Below are 23,962 nucleotides of genomic sequence, written 5' to 3'. Positions count from 1 at the left end.
AAGGAAGGAAGGAAGAAGCTGTCTACCTAGAATCAGATTTGATGACTGGCCAGAAACTAACAAGTGTGTCTTAAACACAGTAATTTTTCCCACTGCTCTGGCTGGCTTTCATTTACCTCTTAGGAGCCATAAAAACCCATGCAGTCATTCAACAAACATTCACTGGGGCTCAGCTTGGCTCCTGTCCCAGTGCTGGATGCTGGGCAATGAGGAGGTTGGTGGTTACAGGTAACAAATATGAATCAGACTCAGCCCAAGGAACCAGAATTAGGTTAAGACAAGCAGTATGGGCAGTATGGCTGAGGGAGCTGAAGGGACCACCAGAGCTGAGCCTTCCCCCAGTGGCACGTAGAAGGGAATCAGACACTGCTAGTTAAAGGGAAAGGCAACATACACGACTTGTCCAGGGTCAAGTGTCCAGTGAGAAGGTGGTTCAGAAGTTCAGAGGAGAAAGGGCATTTGGCTGCATAGTTAGGGAGGGCTTCACAGAGGGGTGAGATTGGAGCTTGGTCTAAAAAAGTGACTGAGCAGAGAGGGAGGGTGGAGGGTACTCTAACAGCTGAGTGAGCAGCACATGTGTGGCAGACAATGGGATGGTTTTGACAGGTGAGCTTGTTTGCACGAAGGTGGTGGTGGTGAAGAAATATGAATAAGGGGTTACTGTGGGCAAGCAAGGGGGAGATCAGGTTGGAAAGTAAGGTGAGGAAGTACGGTAAGACTTGAAATCTCACAGAAAGGAGCCGAGGCTGGAATGTGGGCCCTGGGCACTTTGCAAACAGGGAGACAGGAAGACAGAGCAGGCCCTGAAGGTGAGAGACCCCTTCCTCTTCTGGGGATCCCCTCTTATTCTGAGTAAAGGGTCGGGGGTCACTGAAATACCCTCTGACCAAGTGAGACTGATGGGATCTTAAATTCCTCCTAGTTATCTCTTTTTGTTTTTTCTTTCCCTTCCCTGTTCTCTTCTCTTCTCCTCTCCTCTCCTCTCCTCTCTCCTCTCCTCTCCTCTCCTCTCCTCTCCTCTCCTCTCCTCCCCTCCCCTCCCCTGCCCTCCCCTCTCCCCTCCCTTCCCCTCCCCTCCCCTCTCCTCCCCACCTCCCTCCCTCTGTCTCTTTGAATTCTTGGGCAGTGTGAGCACAGTCTCATTATTTAATGTTCCTGGGCCTTAATTCACTTCTTGTGAGGTTGCAGCTGATGCTTCTAAACCTCGGCCTTGCTTACTTTTTGGACGAGGTGAATGCATGGCATACAATGGAAACAATTTCAACAGACCTGTTTCTCTAGATCTCCTGAGTCAAGTTTATACAAAGTTACTTCTGTTTTGTGTAGATTCCAATTTCACAAATCTTTCTCATCAACAACTTTTATCATTTGCATACACATGTGCAACCTTATTTCCACTTCTCTAACCATGACTAAAATAACCAGTACCATAGGCCCTTGCCCAATATTGTTACCCATGGAGAACAGAAGCGCGCCCAGTTGGCTGATGGGTCACTAAAGGGCCCCCATTATCTTTACCTGGGGTAGAAATAAACATTCACAGTTGCGGGTGGGGGTGGGTTTGGAACCACAACTTGTGTGTGAAATCCCAGACAGAGAGTCACAGGTAGGACCCACAGGTGTGGGAGATCCCACCCAACCTTCACCTGCAGGCAAGGGTGTAGGCACATCTGGCCAGGACTGCAGCACCACCACCCGGTCTCAGAGGCCCTCCCTCCACCCTCGGAACAATGTCCTCTGTCCAGGAAACCCCTGTAAGGAGGTTTGGTCTGAACGCCAAGAACACCATAACCATGGTTGCCCCTGAGAATGCTATTGTCCATGGGAAAGACCCTTAATGAAATAACTATTCTAACACCAGAGTGAAGAAAACTCAGCTCAGCTAATTGCACTACTTTATAGAGGCTGGGCTTCCAGCACTTCCTTGACGTCTCATTTTGAGCCTATATCTTTTAGTTATGATCTGACTTCAAATCTTTAATCTTTCCTCTCTTGTGAGTTGGAGAGACGAATGTCCACCTGGTGGTGTTGGTGATTTATGTGGCTAGCATAGAGTCTGGAACACCGAGGCCATTTGGGAGGTGTGGCTGTTAACTGTTGAGAGGAGGAAGTGAGACGCCATACACAAAGTGCTCAGTACAGCAGTCCAGCGGCCAGGAACCAACACACATGGAGGGCAAACATTTACCACATTTACTGGTTTCCCTCACCCATGGGATTAGAGAAGAATGGGAAAGAAACTTGCCCAAGGTCACAGGCTTCCCCCATTTCTTGATGAGGGTTTCTAAATGCCACTGAAAAGAAAAAAAAAATTATTCCCAATGGCAGTAGTTGGACTCTCAGATTTGGCCTTTCCTACCAGTGGAAAATAGCTAGGGACAGGCACTCTGCCACCGAACTGAGGCACAGATAGCAATACCAACAATGCCACCACTGCCGGAGCCACCCGCCACCCCCAGTCCCAATGGCTGCTTCCTGCCACCCTCAGCAAGAGTGCTCGTGGCCTGCCGATGGCACTAGGCTCTATGTCTGGGTGCTCCTATGTCTCTGGGGACTTACTCTTTTCTCCCCACCCTCAACAGTCATGGCATCTGTTCATCCTGCTCTTCACATCCTAGAAAGACCACAGCCTGTGGGCAGGAGACCAGTCTAGACTTCTGTTTGGTCCAGCTCTGCAAGGTGGGCCCCAGTGGGCAGGTGGGGATAGGAGCCAGAGAGGAACACCCCCACAGTTCACTGTTGCCTCCTCTGGAGCTTTCACCTCTCTGAGGGTAGGAACCATGCCTTACCTCTTCCCCACAGTGCCCAGCCTAGTGTGGAGAAACCAGCAGGTGTCTATAGAGAGCCTGCCTGTCCACTGCAACCATGGAAGAAGGTGCAGGCCCACCGAGGAGGTCGTTGAGAGAGACACAAGAAGCATTTTGTAAATGTACTGTAACGGGAGAAAAATTCCAGGGCCCAATTAGGTAAAGCAAAGGAAAGGACCTAAGCAACTGGCTAAGTTACCTGGATGAAAGTACTTGCCTGAGAGTAGGAGCGTCTAAAAGATAACAGAAGTAATTCACTGCCCCATGCCCGCAATTGTGGTCTGCCGATGGCACCCTGATCATGTGGCACCCTGAGATGGGACAGGGCTAATAGGGCCCCTACTGGAAATGCAGCCTTAGCATGAAAATGTTCTCAGCTGTCAGCAGTGGGGCGAGCAGGAGTTTCAAGACCCATTGGAAAAGCTAATCTTAGAGGAAGGATAGAAGGGCCAATGCTTTGGGTTATTTGTTTCGGGGTACATAACCGGTCAACTCCATTAACAATGGCTAACATTAATTATTTACATTAATTTCTATAGTCCTGAAATGAAAGATGGTTATTAGCATGAGGGTGCACATGTGCACACATGTGTATACACACACACACACACACACACACACATACACACACACACACAGTGCTCTTAGTTCCTCTTTTGTAAAACATAGGTGATCATCAGGTATTTGTTGATTAACTTACTGAAACTTTCTTCTGACCATTTGAAAACTGTGTACAGGGGCGCCTGGGTGGCTCAGTCGGTTAAGCGTCCGACTTCGGCTCAGGTCATGATCTCACGGTCCGTGAGTTCGAGCCCCGTGTCGGACTCTGTGCTGACAGCTCAGAGCCTGGGGCCCACTTCAGATTCTGTGTCTCCCTCTCTCTCTGCCCCTCCCCTGTTCATGCTCTGTCTCTCTCTGTCTCAAAAATAAATAAAAGTTAAAAAAAACAACAACTGTGTACAATGTTCAAAATGTGCTTTTCATGTAAGAAGGAAAAAAAGGCAAAGCCCTTTAAATAAGTAAAAGTAATTTCTAACAAATCTTTGGAAGAGCTTTTGCTGAAAATAATCCTAGAGCCTTTTCTGCTGAGTAATTAATATACATATAGGAGAACTCAGAGGATTTGGCAGAATATACTAGCGCATTGGCTTCCAAGCTATAGATGGAAATTCATTGATGTATTGTGAAGTCCGTTTAGTAGGTCATGACCACATTCTTAAAAAAAAAAAAAGAAAATAGAAAGTACTAGAATGCATTGCTTATAATATTGTTTTGTGAAAGCTTTGCATGTTTGGTAAGAAAGTAAATGTATGTACAGAAGGTAAGAGGCAAAGACTGAGCCCACAGTGTGATCCTCTAGAGTAACTGTTTCTGGACTAGAACAGAATTCACTGAAGACACAGTAGACAGAAAGAGATGGAGCCTCCTTCCTACCTTTAGTGCTGTGATAGTATAGGAGAGTGAAACAGTGTTCCTAGGACTGCAGGAAGCCACAGTCAGGGGGAAGAGACAGTCCCTCTTGACCTTGAGAGCTGACTTAGTGAGCTCTTGAGGGTCAACAGCAGCAAAAGGAGGCTGCCTGCAAACAGAGACGTGTCAAGCTGATCAGGACTTGTGAATGAGGCCTGGGGCTTTTGCTATTGGACGTGGGAGAGAGCAAAGAAGAAAGACAAGGTTTAGCTAAAGATGGAAAGAGTTAAAGTCTAAAGAGAAAATTCACTTAATATGTATCCAGGTGTTTATTAAGATTTTTTTGGTATTAAGTTAGATCTACCTAGACTAAAAACAATTGGAGTACGTACATGTTATGCTTATTTTAAAAATTCTATTTTTCTAGAAAAGGCAATATTGAAAGGAATGTCTGCTAAGCAGGAATTAGTCAGGTCATTTTGAGGGGGGGTGATAGAGAGAGGAGGGGATGTGGGAGACAGCATTCCGGGCAGGAGGAGAAGTATGTGCAAGGGCCTGGCAGGCAGAGAGAGCATGTGTGCTTCGGGACCCTCCAGGGAGTCCAGCTTGGCTGGAGCTTGCACAGAGCAACAGGAGAGGGGTCTGGAGAGAGGGCAGTGGCTGGTCATGAAGGGCTTTGTATGCAGTGATATGGGGTGGTCCTGGAGAAGGACAGGGCTGGGGGAGAGGAGTTCAGGAATTAGACATGTGGAAATGTCAGTAGGTGGCTGGATAAATGGTTCTGGAGTTCAAGAGAGAAAGCCAACTTGGAGATTATTTGGAGACAGTTTGTGGATAGCATCTGAGGCCCCAGAAGCAGAGGAGACTGCCTTGTACTGAGTGAGGGAGAGGGAAGAGGGCCAAGGTAGTGCCTTGAGAAATAACTTAAGGCCAACAGAGAAGGAAAACCCAGAAAGGGGACTGAGAAGTGGTCAGAGGCAGAAGTAAAACTGGGAGAGTGTGGTGGAACAGGAGCCACAGGAAAGCCTCTCAAGATCGCAGGGCCAGGCTCCCAGGCCAGTGTTGAGGTAAAGTGGTGACCAGTGGTGACTGTAGGGAGAATAGCTGTTGTGGTTGGGCAATTCTGCAGGCAGGGGGAGCATGAGGTGGTCACAGTATGGTTAGGGTCTGGGTGCATGAAAGCAAGAGATTCTTCCCTCCCTCCCTTCCCTTCTTCTTCTTTTTTTTTTTAAGTCAAGATATTTCTTGAACAATGACCACTATTTTCTCACTGAGAGTGAGAGACAAGATGGTGGGGCTAAGAGAGTTGAGAATGGGGGAGTCTGAAATACTATCCATGCAGAAGGAAAGAGACTGATTTCAAAATGATGGACTGAGGTGGGCACCTGGGTGACTCAGTTGATTGAGCATCCGACTTCGGCTCAGGTCATGATCTCATGGCTCATGGGTTTGAGTCCTGAGTTGGGCTCTGTGCTGACAGCTCAGAGCCTGTAGCCTGCTTCAGATTCTGTGTCTCCCTCTCTCTCTCTCTCTGCCCCTCCCCAGCTCATGCTCTGTCTCTTTCTCAAAAATAAATAAACATTAAAAAAAAAAAAAGATGGACTGAGGAGCACCAGGGTGGCTCAGTTGGTTGAACATCCAACTTCAGCTCAGGTCATGATCTTGCAGTTTATGAGTTCAAGCCCTGCATCGGGCTCTATGCTGACAGCTCAGAGCCTGGCTCCTGCTTCAGATTCTATGTCTCCCTCTCTCTCTGCCCCTCCCCCACTCATGCTCTCTCTCTCTCTCTCTCTCTCTCTCAAAAATAATAAACATAAAAAAATGATGGACTGATCTTATGCACTGTATGAAATAAACAGTAAAAATGGAGGGAAAATATAAAAAATAGAACAAACTCTTAGAGGAACCAGAAATCTGTGGCGTTGTCAGGAGAATGAAACCAGGCCAGAAGCCACAGCAGCAGAACTGCTAACATCTAGGTTGAATGTAGAATTCATTCATTCGGTAAATAGTTACTGCATGTCTACTGTATGCCAGACACTGTTCTAGGTGCTGGTTTCTGCCGCAAAAGATGAGCACCAACTGAGAATAAGAGGAGGAGCACTAGAAAAACAGAGAAGGCCTCCCATGGCTCACTGGAGAGTAGGAGCCAGAAATTTGTAGAGGTGCTAATCTGAACAATCTGTGATTCTTCTTCAGCAACGTAAGGGTAAGAGCGGAGTTGGACTGACCTTGATTTGGAGTTTTGCTGAATGGGGACAATGGAAGGGTTATAGGGACAAGGGGTGTGATGATATTGCAAGACAGCAACTCAGCCAGTTATTTTAGGGCGGATTTGCAGATCACAGGTCTGACCTAATTAGACTAATTGGTCAGCAGCCCTCATGGAGGACAGAACTAACACCTGCCTCATAGGTTATCCATGTTTTAAAACAGACCTTCTCAAACATGCATAGAGCTCTTGTTTAAAATGCAGGTGTTGACTCAGCAGGTCTGGGTGGAGCCTGAGTCTACGCATTTCTAACTAGCTCCCCAGGTATAGGTGGTTCGAAGACCACTCTTTGAACAGGAAGGCTTTAAAAGGTTTTGCTTTACTTTTGGGGACAATTAATTTGCCCACGGTACAGCTTGCCAGTGGGGTGCTGGAGCCAGCTGACTGTTACACGTTCAGGAATTCAGCTAGCCTACTGACACCATGTTGATAGTGTGAAATTGGCCCTAATGTGAGTTTTTATGCTACAGAAATGTTCAAATGCTACAAAGCGGGGCTTTCCTGCTTCCCTTTGGAGGACTGGTTGTGAAACAATTCCCAGCAGATCACTAGCTAAGCCTGTATAATAGGCATGCTATAGGATGGGTTTCGGTGCTGGGGGTCACAGGGCATGTTCCATTCATACCTTGATAAAGAGGCCATCGGTCGTGGTTGCTATACTACACAAAGTGCCTGCTGGAAGGCTTTACAGGACTGATCATCTCGGGTGCCTCAGAGTACCTAACACAGGCAAATACTTAATGTCACCTTATCTGTATATCCGATGAGCCACTGAGAGAAGCAAGATTGTGGGAAAAGAGAGAGGGAAAGGCTGCTATGGCAAAGGGTGGCTTGTTGGAAATTCTCCCCTGTCACACTGTACTTCCTAGGCTCTTTCTGGGTGTGCTGGGCTGCCCTTCCAAGGCCCTGGGCTCAACCACCAAGGTGATACTTCATCTGGAGTTGCAAAATGTGAAAAGTGATTCTCGGCAAAGACAGGGGGAAACAAGCTAATTTCCATAATATCTGCTTTGCTTATTGACCGTTAAAATAGAGGCAGATTAAAAAAAATTGATACATTTAATATGATCAAAGAAAACCAAATGAATCTCTTTTGGTGATGGTTTGGGGAGGAAAATGAAATCCCTCTGCCCAAAAAGGGCATCTCCTATTTTCTGACCGGTGGGTCATGCAGTTTTAATTTCCTCTCTCGTTTCTTTTCTTCCTTTTTTTTTTTTTTTTTTTTTTTTTTATTTCACAAACCTGCTTAAGGCTACAAGACTCTCCTGAATCCCTCAGCTGTCTGGCAGATGAATTGCTGCCAATTTTGTTCAGGTTACTGTTTGTGCCAGGCTGAAGTTCCCCAGCTCTGGCCGAACGCACCTTTAAAACTGCTGGCTGGCTGGTGCTGAGGGGCCCCAAGCCGTGTCTGAGGAGGGCTGCCCTGGAGCTGCTCCCTGCAAGGGTGGCTCCCAGGGAGTGAGTCTGGTGACGCCAGGCCCTGGTTTACATAGCAGGGGCTGGCAGGAGGGAAGGTGGTGCTACAAGGAGGTTCGGAAAGGGAAAAGCCCTCCTCCCTTTCACCGGCTTCCAAGGAAAAAGGGGTCGGAGCCCCCGCAGATGGCACAGCCGTGCCTCACCTCCAGATGCAGGTAGAACAATGGCACAACGGGCTGCTATCCACAAACCGGAGGGCTGGATGTCGGGGTGGAGTGCTGGTGCGCACACGTGTGTGCATGCGTGTGCGCGACGGAATGGGACATGGCTTGTTGCCACTTCCGAGATCCACACCTCCTCTCTTTCCAGGGAAGAAGTGGATGTGGAAGGGGGCTGGCCCTCAGAGACAGCTGTCTCCTACAGCCTGGTAAGGTACTTCTCTATCTCCAGACAAAGACCTTCTCTCCCCTTCGTGCCTCCACTCTGTGCATTTGCCAGTCAGTGCACAAGAACCGTGGGCAGGCCCAGAGCTGGTGCTGTGCAGGTGGAGATGGGAGTGCTTTGGTCTCTCTCCTCTCCATGCAGGAGCAGGAGAACTGAATGGGAGGGAAGAAGAGAGGGAAAGGCTCAACTGCCAACTATCTGAGGGAGAGGGAGGAGCCGCATGGAAGTGAGAAGAAGTGTGATGACGTCAGGCATTTCAAGACCTGCCAAAAATGCTTTGACTCTGATTCCTGTCCCACGGTTGTAAGTTTCTCCTGGCTGGGATCCTCTTTCCAGGTAGGCATGTGGAGCAGGGGCGGAAACGTTGGCGGTCAAGAGTAACAGTCTTGAGAGGCCTCGGGCAAGCAAGAGCAGGAGGGCCCACAGCCAGGATCTGCGTGACCCAGTAGGAAGTTCCTGTTGACCTCAGGGAGTGGGGAAGAGGCCTGTTGTGCAGTCTTTCTCTTGGGCCTAAACGTGGGCTGGAGCAGGCATTAGCAGCACTGATATCTAGAATGAGGAGGCGCTTTGGAAAAAAGGAGAGGCAGGCTGTATTGTAATTGTGTGGAGATGGAAGAACTGTGGTCTTTCCTAACTGCATGTTGTATACGTGTGTGCGTGCACACGTGTGGGTGTGTGCACGTGTATGCCTGCTGCTGGGACAGGGCTCACCCATCTTCGAAAGATGCTCTTCTGACTGCTCTCTGGTGTGAGAAGCTGCCCTGGGCCCCAGCTCCTGGGCCCTGTCACAGGCAAGAGTGTGAGGCCAAAGGCAGCATAAGAAGAAGCAGTCTGGGAGCTTAAACCAGCCTTGCCTACTTCATGTTTGCTCTCTCCAGGTCAGCAGGCCCCCCTGATACTTGCTAATCTATGAAGCCTCAGGCATGACAGAAGGTGTCCTACCTTCACACTCAGTGTCTTAGGGCTGCTGAAAACTTGGGGACTCCATGGTTGTCCCTTCCCCTGGAGAAGATGTCCTTCGGGGAGCCACACATAATACAGTTGTGTTCATGACATCATGTTTTAGGTATTCTTCCATGTAGGAGGGGTCAGTTCCACTGGGAACTCCTTTACACAAGGCTTTCCTGATACCAGAAGCTTCGAAAACAATGGCAATCAGAGTGCTAACTAAAGAAACACATGGTTAAAACAAACACATACCCTCTCTTGCCAGAGAAGGTCTACACCAACATGTGCAAGTCACGCCCAAGTCAGGCTGGAAGTGTGAGGCCACCTTTACCTGTTCCAGATCCCACAACGTCCCGGCTTGGCGACTCTGCCATGGCATCGGCGAGCCGCTCCCGCAGGCCTTCCTCTGTATGCTCCATGGAGGACATGTGCCGTAGCCCGAAGCCCTCAGGCCAGCTCCCACACACCTCTAGCAGGGTCACGCTCCGGTCAAAGGTACCTGTGGCACACATGGGACATCTGACATTGAGTTCGTGCTTTCAGAGAGCGGACTGTTCTTCTGGCTGCCCACCACCAGCTCCCCTCCCCACCCAGAGCCCATTTCAGCTCCTCTACAAGCTGGATGGAGGAGAGAACACCATGAAACATGTGTAGGGCAGAATGAGGCAGCTCATGCCAGTGGATCAGAGAGTGTAGACATTCAGAAAAAGACCTTCACATCACTGGGCTAGTGGTTTTTAAAATGTTCCCTTAGGGGGACCCCTGGGTGGCTCAGTTAGTTAAGAGTCGACTTTGGCTCAAGTCATGATCTTGTGGTTCTTGAGTTTGAGCTCTGTGTCCAGCTCTGTGCTGACAGCTCAGAGCCTGGAGCCTGTTTTCAGATTCTGTGTTTCCCTCTCTCTCTGCCTCCCCCACTCGCGTTCTGTCTCTCTCTCTCTTTCTCAAAAATAAATAAAAACATTAAAAGTTTTTGAAAAAGTGTTTCCTTAGGGGCTACAGGGGTCCTCTGAAGTCTTCAGGGACTGCTTCAGAGACAGGTCAAGGGCAGAGAACCCCCTTGCCAAGTTCAACCACAACACCTCTACTTTTCTTTGACATAATAGGGCTTCCCTTTACAGTTCATTTTTTTTTAAATGTTTATTTTTGAGAGAGAGAGAGAGAGAGAGAGAGTCCATGAGTGGGGGAGGAGGAGGGGAGAGGGGGACAGAGGATCTGAAGCAGGCTCTGTGTTGACAGGCTGACAGCAAAGAGCATGACGTGGGGCTCAAACCCATGAACTGCGAGATTATGACCTGAGCCAAAGTCGGATGCTCAACTGACTGAGCCCCCCATGCATCCCCCACCACAGTTCATTTTAAAGAGGGGTTACATAGCTTAAAAAAATTTTTAAAGCTTTCTAAACCACTATATTCTATAACTTATGCACAATCTCCTCATTTGACATTTGAGAATCAGAGAAGTAATGGCCCAAGATCCAACAGCAAGTTTGTGACACACTTGGTTCAAGGACTTAGATCACCTGATGCCTCAATCCAGAACTCATTCTATTCTACTGCATATAGTCTCCTGGCTGCCCAAGGACATATGTACAACGGGGGCACCACTTGGGGGATGCCAGTTGGGTGATAGAATCTTCAGCAAAAATCTTTCCTTAATCTGAAGCTGCTCTCCAATTCCAAAAAGTACATGGTGCTCTGTTCGGTGCTGAGATTAGATTTTACATGCACGATCACTTCAAAGTGGAAATTTAAGTTATTCTACTCTATTATACAGCAAGTCTTCTGTGAAAGCTTATTTCATCTACTCTCTCTTGGAAGGAGATTATCGTCATGCTCTGTTGCTTTAAGCACATACCATTTTCCCAGTGATTAGGTAACTGAATCCACTGCATTTATTGGGCTTGGTTCCTGCCAGCACCAGGAAGATGGGGAAAAAATGCAAATGCCAATGTTTCCTAAAGTTAAAAGTACGCACAACACACACTTTTTATCAGGCCTTGCTTCTCCTCTTTGATCAGCCGTCAGAAACTATCTTTCCTAGGCGGTCAGGACTGGGCAGCGTCAGCACACACTCTCTACCAATGACAGGTGGTAATAGAGAGGGTGCGAGCCCCGGCCCCGGCAGGCGGCCCTGCCTCTGATAATGGCCAAAGCATTGAGGTGATAACCGTTAGTAAACACTCCGACAGCCGGTGACTCCATACATCAGCAAAGAGGGCCAGATAATCCCGAGCTCTTCTGACCAGACAAAGGCCCTTGGCCAGCCGGCTGGGATTTATATGTGTGGCAAGGGTCACTACTGGCTCCTGAATGTCATCAGCCAAGTTTGGCTTTGATTTATCTCTTGCCTAATTGTTGGGTAGATTTCTGGTGCTGGGAGAATGGGAGACATCTATAAATGTATCTCCCCAAGAAGAGGCCCACCTTGGGACGGGGTTGCTGGGAATCGGCTTGTCAGGTAGGACCCAGGAATGGGGAGCTGCCCTGTACCACCGTCTCTCCCCATCAAGTAGGGTCAGGATGGATCTGGAGAGCCAGGCACTGGTAGTGGGGGTAGGGTGCTCTGAGTGTCAGCCCTCCAAGGGCCTGAACTGTGCAGTCATGCCTTGGCAGTGCCAAGCCCAGAGTCAACACCAGATCAGCATTAGCAACAACTTAAAGGTGCCCAGTCCCCAAAGACACACAGGGACTGATGACAGAAGCTAAGATTTTGATTCCCCTCCCCGCTCACAAAGTCATGTTAGGCCAGTCCCTTTATCTCCTTTTCCCATCTCTGAAGGAGAACTAACAACCCTGCCTTGAAGGAATGAAAGGTGAAGCAAGGTTCCTGCCAGGAGCCTGTGTTCCTCTCTAGTGCTGCCCCGCTCTTAACTACAACAGCAAGGGCTACAGCATCACTGTTTCTCCAAAGACTCTGCCTGGGACACGTACGCCTAGTAATTTCCAGCTGAGGGAATTAATAATAAAACATGGACACTCCTGCTCCTTGTACTCTCAGGGCTGGGGCGGGGGTGGCTTTCTTATGGGCAGACATGTCTCAGAGCCTGTCTCAGGAATGGGGAATGCCCTTTCCTTTTGTCACTTCCCAAGAGCAGCGTGCCTGCCTTTAGAAAGGCACTCAGTCAGCGTTCGTACACGCTGCTCTTAGAGGTCAGGGCGGCCAAGCATATAGCAGGGCCAAGAGGAGAAGAAAACAAAATAAGTCAGCAAGATATTACAGCAAGAAAGGTTCAGGTAAGAGGGTGGGCCTGGACTGTGACAGATGGCAAAGGCCAGAGGAGCAGTAGCGTTTGAGGGACAAAACAACAGCACACAGGAGGAAAGAATCATGCGCTGGTGGAGAATGGAAACAGATCTGGACCTAAATGTAGGCTCTAACACATTTCTTCTGATCCTCTGAAACCTCATCCGTACAAATTGAAAAGCAATACAATTCTACAGGGTTGTTGTGAGAATTCCATTAGATAAATGCACAATCACCTGGCACATAGTAAGTGCTCTGCACAGGAAGGGTGTGCTCATGTATATGTTAATAATAACAAATAGGTACAACTTTATACCACTGGAAGCATCATCATAAATTTTGACTATCACAATGATCCTGAGAGGCAGTTCAGGTACTACTCCAATTATGAGAGAGGAGCTGGATGCTCAGAGAGATTAAATGGCATGCTGGAAGTCTCTAAGTGACAGATCCGGAACACAGGCCCCTGATTCTTCCCTGGGAGTTCATTCTATCAGTTTACACATTGCTTCCCTGAGCTGCTTCTGCATATGGAGAAATCACCTCGTCTTTTCTAACTTGTTCTGAGAACTCTTGTCACCTTCAACCAATACCTTTAAAAAAATCTTTCCCACTGCTGGGTGCTCAGTCGTTTAAGCATCCAACTCTTCATTTTGGCTCAGGTCATGATCTTATGGTTCGTGAGCTTGAGCCCCGAGTCAGGCTCTGCGCTGACAATGTGGAGCCTGCTTGAGATTATCTCTCCCCCTTCTCTGCCCCTCCGCTGTGCTCGCTCTCTCTCTCTCTCTCAAAATAAATAAATAAACTTAAAACAAAAATCTTTCCCACTCCCAACCAACCCAGCTTCCTTGGAGTATCATGCTAATGCTGATGATCCTCACGGTAATTATCCTGTCTGTTGGATGGTACACAGGAGGGAAAAAACAGTGAAAGAAGATAGAATATGTTCTCTCTCTTTTTTTTAAAAATTTTTTTCATGTTTATTTTTAAGAGACAGAGAAACAGAGCATGAGCAGGGGAGGGACAGAGAGAGAAGGAGACACAGAATCCGAAGCAGGATCCAGGCTCCAAGCCGTCAGCACAGAGCCCGATGCGGGGCTCAAATTCACGAAGCGCAAGATCATGACCTGAGCCGAAGTCGGATGCCCAACCAACCGAGCCACCCAGGCGCCCCGAATATGTTCTCTCTTAACATGGGCATTACTACGATGTTGTTGGTAGGAGGCTGGGGATACAAAAAGCATCCAGCAAAGGAGCATTGGACCATTTCTACTGTCCTGAGAACTCACAGAGAGGATACAATCAGTGGTCCTGCTTATTGTGCTGGAAGGAATCCCAGTAGAGCCCCCTCCCTTGTCCTTCCTTCCACCCCGGCCAGTGCAGATGAGGACAGCAAAGGAGCTCCTGCATTCTCCCAGTCTTGGGGAGAGAGAGCTGCAGGTGTGTGTGTGTCAGCAGGGGCTGGGGTTAAGAGGCCAAGCCCTTAGAGAGTGAGGTCACCTCCTCGCTCTCAGGCAACCGCACATCTTGTCGGTGTTGTCGGCACCGCTATCATTCATCGGGTTGGCCCAGAGACACTCCATCAGATGAGCGGGCCCTCTGAGTCCCATTATGGGAGAAAGGGTCAGTTTCAAGGGGAAAGGACACTTAGTGCAGGCCGTTTTCAAAGCACAAAATATACATTCTTAGCAACAAAGATCTTTTGCGGAAGCAATGTTCTGCTGTTTGCAAAGCCCCCTTACTTTTATGATTTCAGTTAACTCACACGTTCATCAAATATTGATTAGTGTCCACTATGATTATGAGTCAAGCATTGTACTGAGGTATGAGGATACACAGTGAGCCAAAAAATAAAAATAAAAAATAGGTTCATGGTCCTTCACAAAACTCTGGGAAGCAGCAACTGTCACCACTTTACAGATTTATCTTTCACTGAGTCTGAGGGAGAGAGGTGAGGTAGCTTAAGGGCACGGGCTTTCGATGTAATAGTCTTCCTGGGACTCCCTCCCCTCAGGGCTGCCACCCAGCCTGCTATTTTCTGCAGAGCATTTTCTAAGATTTAGTTCAAGTCTCACCTGCTCCGTGAAACCTTGAGTGAGTACCCAAGTTATAATGGGTGTTGTTTCATAAAGCCTGATTGTATGACAGGGCCTTTACCTCTCTGGTGAAGCTGATGAAAGCGATAAACTTACCTGAAAAATGTGTTTGCACACATGAAATTATGTAAGCAATGTCATAAAACACTGTAAAGGGATTATGTTTCTGTATGCTTCTGAAGCCCCACTTTGGATCCCAGGTGGTATCATTCCCATCCTGACTTATATTATTCTCATGATCTGCTCTCCAGCCTAGTTTAGAAGCTCCTCGAGGGCATGGATTCCTCCATAATCCGTAAGTCTGTAGTAAGTACAGGACTTTGGGCATCATGCTTACTCAAAATACATTTGCTTATCAACTGATTATGACAACCTGAGAAACACCCTTTGGAGTCGATACCCTTTGAGTAGGATCTCAGAACCTAAACATCTAGGGCCAGGATTGGGAGGAATGGGATGGAGGTAGGTAGAAAAGGGGGCTAAAACTAAATAAGTTAGGAAGGAGTTTATAAGTGAGGAGAAAACAATGTCACAATATCCCTCTGCTTATTTCTGTGCATTTATTTTAGATTTGAGACCCTGGGAATTGGAAGAACCAAACAACGTGCCTTGGATGGCACAGAGAGCCAGGCTCATACAGGTGAGCTTCCCGAATTCTGTTTCCCAGCTTGGCATCCTGTGTTACACTCGTTCCCCAGAGGAGAAATGGGTCAGGTTCTTGGGTTTCACAAACCCATTAAAGACATGCTGTGACAGCTGGTAAGCCTGCAGATCCTGGGGAGCCTAGGGGAACACGTGCTCTGTCTTTTGTATACCATTGTTGAGGGGCAACGAAGCTTGAGGGAAAGAGGAGGTATGGGGGAGGTGGGGTGTTCCTCTGAGCTGATAGTGTCTAATCACACCATAGCTATTCAGGAGACTGTGACACAGCCTTCCCTTTGCATCAATTAGGTTCGGCCCAGGATCTGGATCTTGATGAGAGCCCGTTGATCGGATTTCCAGCCACCAGGGAGGCCAAGTAGCAAGAACAAAACTCATCGTTAAACAATTCTCTTCAAGACATAAGCCCTTCTAGGTTAGAGCTCATGACAATAATGATGTCCGCAATAACTAAGAAATGAATCCAGGTGGGATGAAAGCAGCCACTGGAGAACTTCCTTGCCCGTTCTCCGAACTAGCTCGCTAAACTGAACTTGAGCCTGGTGCTGTGGGGGAGAGCTCCTCCCCTGTTCGTTCTGTATAAGCACAGGCTGAAGACATTAGCTTTATTTGGTTACCGGATGTGACCACTGGCATATTTCACTATGTCAGTATGCACTATGTTGGTTCTGACCAACAGAGATTGGTTCACTGTAGGAAGATGAGAGAATATGAGGACCCTGTCTGTACCTCTCAATCCTTTAGGATGGTTCCCAAGATAACCATGATCCCATACCCACAGACATGGTACAAAGCAAAGGGACCCAGACTCTTGAAGTCTTTTATGACTCAAGATTATCTAATGTGACAGTGTGCCATGTTTGTTCCCTATTCATCCATTTGGCTGTGGGGTTTGGATTTTAGGGTTGGGCCATTTTTAAAGGATTTGCTACTCCACTGGGGCCCCTGGTTGGCTCCGTTGGAAGAGCACATGACTCTTGATCTCAGGGTCATTGAATTCAAGGCCCAAGTTAGGTTTAGAGATTACTTAAATATATAAAACTTAAAAAAAAAAAAAAGGATCTGCTACCCCAGTTCAGAAGTGAATTGAGCAAGAGAAAGGAAAGGTACCAGCAAAGTAGAGAAATGCCTGCACTAATGTTGGCAAGCCAGGATATGCTGACATTCCAGATGTGATGATGTTGTGCACATCTGTTCTCACAGGCCCTTGGGGCCACTACTGGGAAAGGATTATTCATCATTCATCATAGGTCCATGACTAGACTGCCCTGTGTGACCAACATATCGAGGGGTCCTAAGCCAGAGAACAGGAGTTCGACAGTAAATAAGATGCCAAGATTTCTTTGCAATTTAACAGAGTAGTTGTTTTAGCAACTGCTTTCACAAGTGCAATGTACAATCACAACTCCTATGTTAAAGATTAGAATACAAATCACAACTCAAGACATCTAGGTTACAAGTAGACTCCTCCCATGAACTTTTCTGGTTATTCTAGTCTTAACTTCCCCACTTACCACATGGACAATAAATGACTGACCCCACATAAGGGGTTCATTATGTTAGCACGAATGGTTTCAAATGTAATTAATAGTCATACACAGAGTACTGGAGAAATGGTGTTTGATGTATCCTAGAGTAAAAGGTACCACATTTCATCTTCTGGGAATCAGAAAACATAATTAAGCATTCATACCATATGTGTCTTTTTGTTTGTTTGTTTTCTTAATTAAAGGCATATGGTAAGCAGAAGACCTGGGTTCAAATGCCATTTCCTGCTGTTTTTTCACTGTATGACCTTGGGCAAGTCATTTAGCCTCTTTGGACCTTGGTTTCTTTACCAGCTAAAGTGGGTTGAATTGCATTTTCCCCCAAAATAAGAATATGACCTTGTTTAGAAATAGGGTCTTTGTGGACATAATTAAGGATCGAAGATGAGAGTATCCTAGAGTTACAGTGAGTTCTAAATGCAGTGACTGGTATCCTTACAAGAGAAAGGAGAGAGAGATCAAAGAACGGGAAGAAGGCCATGTGAAGACAGAGGCAGAGAGCAGACTTCTGCTGTAACAAGATGAGGAATACTGGGAGCCACCAGAAGCTGGAAGAGGTAAAGAAGGATTCTCCTTTAGAACCTTTGGAGGGAGTGTGACCTTGCTGACACCTTAATTTTGAACTTGTGGCCTCTAGAAGTCTGAGAGAATAAAATTCTGTTGTTTTAAGTCACCAGGTCCATGGTAATTTGGTACGGCAGCCCTAGGAAAGGAATACACGTATAAAACAGGGAAATGAATATTTGCCTTCTAGGTTATCGTGAGCATCTGATCAGATAGTACATGAAAGAGTGCCTCGTAAAACTGCACAGGGCCGCAAGAATACAGAGGACTACCCTCGGACTATGTGTGCAGCTCTCTGGAGTGGCATGGGATTCGGTGAAAGGTTTAGAAAGTGAAGAAAGTGACTGGGGACACCTCTAGGCCAGAAGACAAGAAGCTAGAGGAGAGGTACTGGTGTGGGAGCTCCATCATTTTATTTATTTATTTATTTATTTATTTATTTATTTATTTATTTATTATTTTATGTTTATTTATTTTTGAGAGCGAGAGAGACCGAGCATGAGAAGGGGAGGGGCCGAGAGGGGGACACAGAATCCAAAGCAGGCTCCAGGCTCTGAGCTGTCAACACAGAGCCTGATGCAGGGCTCAAATTCACAGACCACGAGATTCTGACCCAAGCTGAAGTCGGAGGCTTAACAAGCTAAGTCACCCAGGCCCCTATGGGAGCTCCATTATTAAAGCTGAGTGGTTCTGTGTGGTCACACAGCAAAGGCCTTTGATGGGGACTTATGGCACAGAAGTGGGTGCATGTCCCCCACTTCTCTGAGGATGTCTGCAGGGGGCCCAGGAGGGCAGGGCAGGTGGCCTCTTAGCTCTGAGGTTGGTTCCTTTCCATCCTTGTGATGTCCCTACACCCCTAGGCAGGGACAGGATGTTTTAGCTCCTAAATTCTTTAATAAATGAATAGAATCATACTCAACACAGGTAAGGATAATATGAGATAGGCTGCTGCTGGTGGGACTACTACTGCTATAAACTACCTGAAGGACAGTTTGGCTATATGTATTAAGAGACTTTTAAAAACATGCCCAATTACTGATCCAGGGATTCCACTTCCAGAAATCTAGCCCAACTAAATACGATGCCAATATGGTAAGATGATAAGATGATCATCTTAGGTATGATTAGATGCCTTCATGCATAAAGATGCTCACTGCCACCTTAACACAGCCTTAAAATAAGGTAGTTGTTAAGTAAATTATACTTGCTTCTTGCAGTAGAATATTAGGTAGTCATGAAAAATAATGTTTATAAGAGGGGAAATTCTTTAAGATATCATATTTAATAAAAGAAGCCAAACAAAATTATAGAGTTCATACTACTGAGCAATGTAAAGGAAACATAGGCAAACATTCTTGAAAATTTATGACTACGTGTTAATCATGGTCGTAGTTGGGTTACCATGGACCCTTCTGTTACAGATTATACCTGTCTATATATTTCCTGTGATGTTGGCAATCAGTATAAAACAAATAAATAAACATGAAAAAGCTGAGAGAGAGAAAAAAATGCCCTGTGCCAAAGCATCTGTGCTGGGACCCAGACAGCAGCCCCATGAGGAGCACTTGAGGGGAGGACCTGAGTGCTGAGTCGCCTCCCCTGCACTTGGACTTGACTCAGCTGGAGGCAGGTGAGCCTGCAGCTCCATGGCCCTTATTTGACTCCTCTCCCAGTGTCCATCACTGGCTGAATGTGATGTTGACTCATCCCTGTGTACACTTGACATACTTCCTTTAAGTTCGTGTCAGGAATGTGCACCAACTTGTGTGTGAAAATACAGAAACAATTCTACCTCTGTACAAATTTCATACATCAGATCAGAAAGGACCAGAAGAGCAACTCTGGAAGGAGTCCATTTTTAAATCGAGTCCCTTTATCTGTCATCTTTGTCCGGCCCTGTCATCCCAGCCCCCAACCTTTTGATAAACAGGACACAGCTTGCTAGGAGACGCCCTTTCATGATTGTCAAGGAATGTCTGAGCCCCTCACACATCATTAGGAGGTCATTGAACAGGGCCCCTGACTTTTGCCTGGGAGCCCAGGAGATCAGTCATCACTGAAGGGCCCACTAAGGAGAATTTCAACTGGCTCCACACTCAGAGCAGACCTGGAGGTGCCTCCGACAGAATAGCTTTCCAAGTCAGGCTGACACTGGCATTTCCCAGACAGGATCTCAGAGATCCTTTCCCCCTCTGCTTTAAAACAGACACAATCAAGATTTCTATCCTTCCAAGTGGGAAGAGAAGGATCATTTTGTAGCTAGACTGCAATGAAAATATTCTCTGCAGGACGCTCTGCCCTGCTTCTGAGGGTAGAGAGAAAATGTACACACGGCACTCTGTTATAGGACTCCTATGGCAAGGCTCAGAATACACCGCAAGACAAACTATATCCTTGGAAACCTAACATCTCCTTGAATGGAAAAACTTCATGGAACTGTATCTCTCAGGACAAGTAAGCACTGGGTTTTCTAGAACAGTCCCGCTCCCAAATAATTAGTTCTGTGATCAGATCGGAGAGCAAGGAAGGCAAAAGAACTAACATTTGTTACCTATTTTGTGCTAGGCATTGTCACTTTATAAGACATTATCTCACAGAAATTACCCCAACAGGTCTATGAGAATGTGCTAACATTTCCATTTTACAGATCAAGAAACTGTGGCAGAGAAAAGTAAAATTTTGCTTAAGAGGACAATGTCAAGGGTATGGTTAAGATTTGGATTCTAGGGGCACCTGGGTGGCTCAGTCAGTTAAGTGTCCGACTTCGGCTCAGGTCACGATCTCATAGTTTGTGGGTTCAAGTCCCACGTCAGGCTCTGCGCTGGCAGCTCAGAGCCTGGAACCTGCTTCAGATTCTGTGTCTCCCTCTCTCTCTGCCCCTCCCCCACTTTCACTCTGTCTCTCTCTCTCAAAAATGAACATTAAAAAAAAAAAAAAGATTCGGATTCTAGGTCCAAAGCCTATACTTTCCCAACTAAAATTCAGGCTGGATTTTCATTCTGAAAATATGGCTGCAGTACTAATAAGCGGTTTTCAGTTTAGTCTTTCTATTCCAGGATTTTTAAGTGGTTCTTGCAGTTAGGCAGTGGCGGGGGGGGGGGGGGGGGGGGGGAGGAGGGGACAGGACAAACAACCCAACCGAAATCCTGTGTTTGTCTTAACAGAGATTTCAATGCTCCACAAATAAGCCAAATTTGAGGCTCTCAACTGAGAACTCTGAAGTCTGGAACCTGGGGCTAAGAAGTCTCCTGTTTTTATTAATTAAAGAAGATGTTTCAAAATCATCAGATTTATCACGACTGGATTTCAGATGTGAAACTCAATATACACACAGACATGCATGGCTTGTCCTTTTGGGTTATTTTTGATCCTTCCTGAGGATCTGCATTTCCTCAGATGAGACCTCTTTGCTTCCTGGGCTGGCTGAGATGTCTGGAGACCCAACGTTGCAGGCCTGGGCCCCTGCTGGCCTCAGGAATTTCAAAGGCCAGGGAGGGAAGAGTGGGCAAAGTGGTTCCAAACTGCCATTTGCTCCTCTAAGCCCCCAAGGCAGTAACTGTGGGAAAGAAGACAGGAAGTCACCCTGTGCCGAAAGAGTGTCCTGGATGTGCCTGCAGGTCTTGGAGCTGACTGGTTTGATGCGGTGCCAAGTTTTGGTTTTGTTATTTCGGTAGTCACCTAACCATGTGGGCTTTAAAATGATGCTCCCAGCTTGGGCATGAAGCATTGCCATTTGTAGTGTGTGGTCAGCCTTCCGCTTCTCTCTGCCATCAAAACTCATCAGCTCTCACTCCAAGGGGCAAACCTGAACCAGATTTTCAGCCGCAGGGGTCTTGGGATGAAGATTTGTGCCTGGCCTACCATTCTCACACGGGGTATATTATATAACAGGATCCCTACTTTTCAGGCCCTTACAACAAAGCTGTTCAGCAAAGACTTGGCCTCGGGGCCTGAGAAGAGCAAGATGAGAAACAGCACTGTTTGGACAACGGGGGACACCCACTGGAGCTGGGGTGGCTGGGGACGGTTTCCATCAGTCGTGGTGGTTTGACGTGGGTGGAAGACATTCCACAGTAAAGGGGACTGTCTGAGTACAAACAGGAAGGCAGGGATGTTCCTCATGTAGAGGCGGTCAGTAGAGTACACTGGGGTGGAGGGTCCCTCATGAAGAGTAATATCTCACATGGTTTCTCAGAATCGGTGCATACTTTCACATAATTGTTTCCTTTTGATTGTGGGATCATAGCAATTTGTACCATAAGCAGGACAGACACTGTTGATTCCATTTTACAGATGAGGATACTGAGGCTCCTGCTGAGTAAATGACTTGCCTCAGTCACCTTAGTTTCTTCTCTTTTTATTGCAGTATAGTTGACTGTCACCTTACTTTCTTGCCTCACAAGGGAGCTGTGGAACCATCGGTGAAGGTCCTCCGTGAACAAACTGACACTACAGAAATACCATCATGGTGGCCTGAGGCAGGTGCCAACACTGGATCACAGGGTAGACAGGTGATTTACCTTGCTGAAAACCTAACTAGTGCTTGCTTAGGCCCCCTGTCCTACAGAGACTTCCTTGACTTTCGGCCTCGTTTCCAGTCTTACAGCCCATGGGGGTGTGGGTGGAGGTGGGGGTTCAGCTTGGTATCATTTGAATTTATTGCACAAGGTGTGTCCATAGCTTGTTCCACACCTGAAACAGTGGGGGTGCCTGGGAATTGTCATTTCCTGCCTTGACATGTCCAAGTGTTTGTTCAGCCCTGGCTGGTCACACTGACTCATCAGCCCAGGCATGGAAACCAGGGAGGATGTAGGGAAAGGTTGAGAAGCTGCAGGAGCAAACAGGGGGAGCAATGAGGTGCAGAAATCATGGGGCGCCTGGGTGGCGCAGTCGGTTGGGCGTCCGACTTCAGCCAGGTCACGATCTCGCGGTCCGTGAGTTTGAGCCCCGCGTCGGGCTCTGGGCTGATGGCTCAGAGCCTGGAGCTGTTTCCGATTCTGTGTCTCCCTCTCTCTCTGCCCCTCCCCCGTTCATGCTCTGTCTCTCTCTGTCCCAAAAATAAATAAACGTTGAAAAAAAAATTAAAAAAAAAAAAAAGAAATCTTAACAATGACAATAATCCCTGAGACTGCACCTCTGCTTTACCCTTTACAAAGTGCTTTTACTCTCTTAATCCTCACAACACGCTTAGAGAGGAAGGTACCCCTAGAGAGGAAAGCTACTAGATACCTCTAGTCCTGGTTTCACAGCTGAGGAAGTAAGTGCAGGGAGTTAAGTGAGGGGCGGAGAGGAGTTTGGAGAACTCAGTCCTGCTACACCTTTGCTACTCAAAGTGTGAGCCACTGGCCAGCACAGCAGCATCACCTGGAGGCCTGGGAGCAATGCAGGCCCCTGCCCCAGGAAGCAGAGTGGGCACTGAAATCACACCCCCAGGGAGCTGTGTGTAACTAAAGGTGGAGAGGGCTGCTGACGCTGCCCTCCCCTCACTCTGCCCTGGTTCCTCAGAGTATATCTGGTTCTTCTTCTTCTTCTTTTTAAAAAATGTTTATTTACTTATTTTTGAGAGAGACAGAGAGAGGGAGAGAGGGAGAGAGAGAGAGAGAGAGAGAGAGAGAGAGAGAGAGAGAATCCCAAGCAGGCTCTGCACCGAGAGTGTAGAGCCTGACGTGGGGCTCAAACTCATGAGTGCTGAGATCATAACCTGAGCCGAAATCAAGAGTCAGAGCTTAACCACTGCATCACCCGAGTGCCCAGAGTATACCTGGTTCTATCTACTCATTTAAAGATCAGGAAATTGAGGCCCAGGGAGAGGATGGGATGTTGCCTGCTATACAAGCAGGAACAGACAGAACCTTGGTCTCTCAAATCAGTCCTGGGTCCACTTAATCCAACTGACATTCAACTGCTGTTGGCCTTTCCTTGCCTCCTCCCTCTCTACAAATTCAACCCTCAAACTGCTCTCAGCTGCCAGTCCCTTGGCCTCTCCCCTCAGTTCCAGCCTTGTGTTAAGTGTTAACACAAGTTCTAGGGCCTAGGGTTAACACTCTATTAAAGCCAATAGGGAAGCTGAGAACTCCTGCTACTGTGGAGGAGCCAAGCAGGAGTGCGGGGCACCCAGGGGCTCCTGGCATAGCTGCCCAGGGCTGGACACAGCTCAGCCAGCCCTCCCCCCGCTCCCCCCCCCCCACTGCCCCCACCTCTCCCCTCATGGCCTTACTGCCTTTAGGAGAGGGCTGGGAAACCCCTGCTTACCTGTGGAGGAGATACTGCACAGGCCTTATAAAATGTCCACTTCATTAGGAAGTGTGAAAAATGCCCAAATAAACTGTGTTAAGCCGGTTATGATTTCCCCTCCACTCACTGGTCTCCCTGGGTGCCAAGTTTGGCGCCTGTGAGTAAAGCGATTCCTAGGTCTTGGCGGGAGCCTGGGGCCAGGATTCCCCCTCCCTTCCCTCACTTCTAGTCCATTGAGGCCAATCAGGATGTTATTCATTTCCCTGGCTGAGAAGCAAGTTCAAAAGGGCCAGCAGAGCTCCTCTGCTCTGTCCCAGTGTG

The 23,962-nt window shown here is 47.5% G+C and overlaps 1 protein-coding gene across 1 annotated transcript in view; it reads right to left on the bottom strand.

Annotated features, from left to right (window-relative positions):
- BCAS3 (BCAS3 microtubule associated cell migration factor) overlaps positions 1-23,962 on the bottom strand; it is a 629,762-nt gene that overhangs the window by 14,682 nt on the left and 591,118 nt on the right. The window contains exon 26 of the mRNA XM_043582630.1: positions 9,629-9,796. Within this exon, the coding sequence (XP_043438565.1) occupies positions 9,629-9,796 (168 nt within the window). The remainder of the gene's footprint in view (positions 1-9,628; positions 9,797-23,962) is intronic.

Source organism: Prionailurus bengalensis, chromosome E1 (assembly GCF_016509475.1).
Source record: "Prionailurus bengalensis isolate Pbe53 chromosome E1, Fcat_Pben_1.1_paternal_pri, whole genome shotgun sequence".
Lineage (NCBI taxonomy): Eukaryota > Metazoa > Chordata > Mammalia > Carnivora > Felidae > Prionailurus > Prionailurus bengalensis.
The sequence above is the reverse complement of the archived record's forward strand: the minus strand, read 5'-3'. Positions and strand labels throughout refer to the sequence as shown.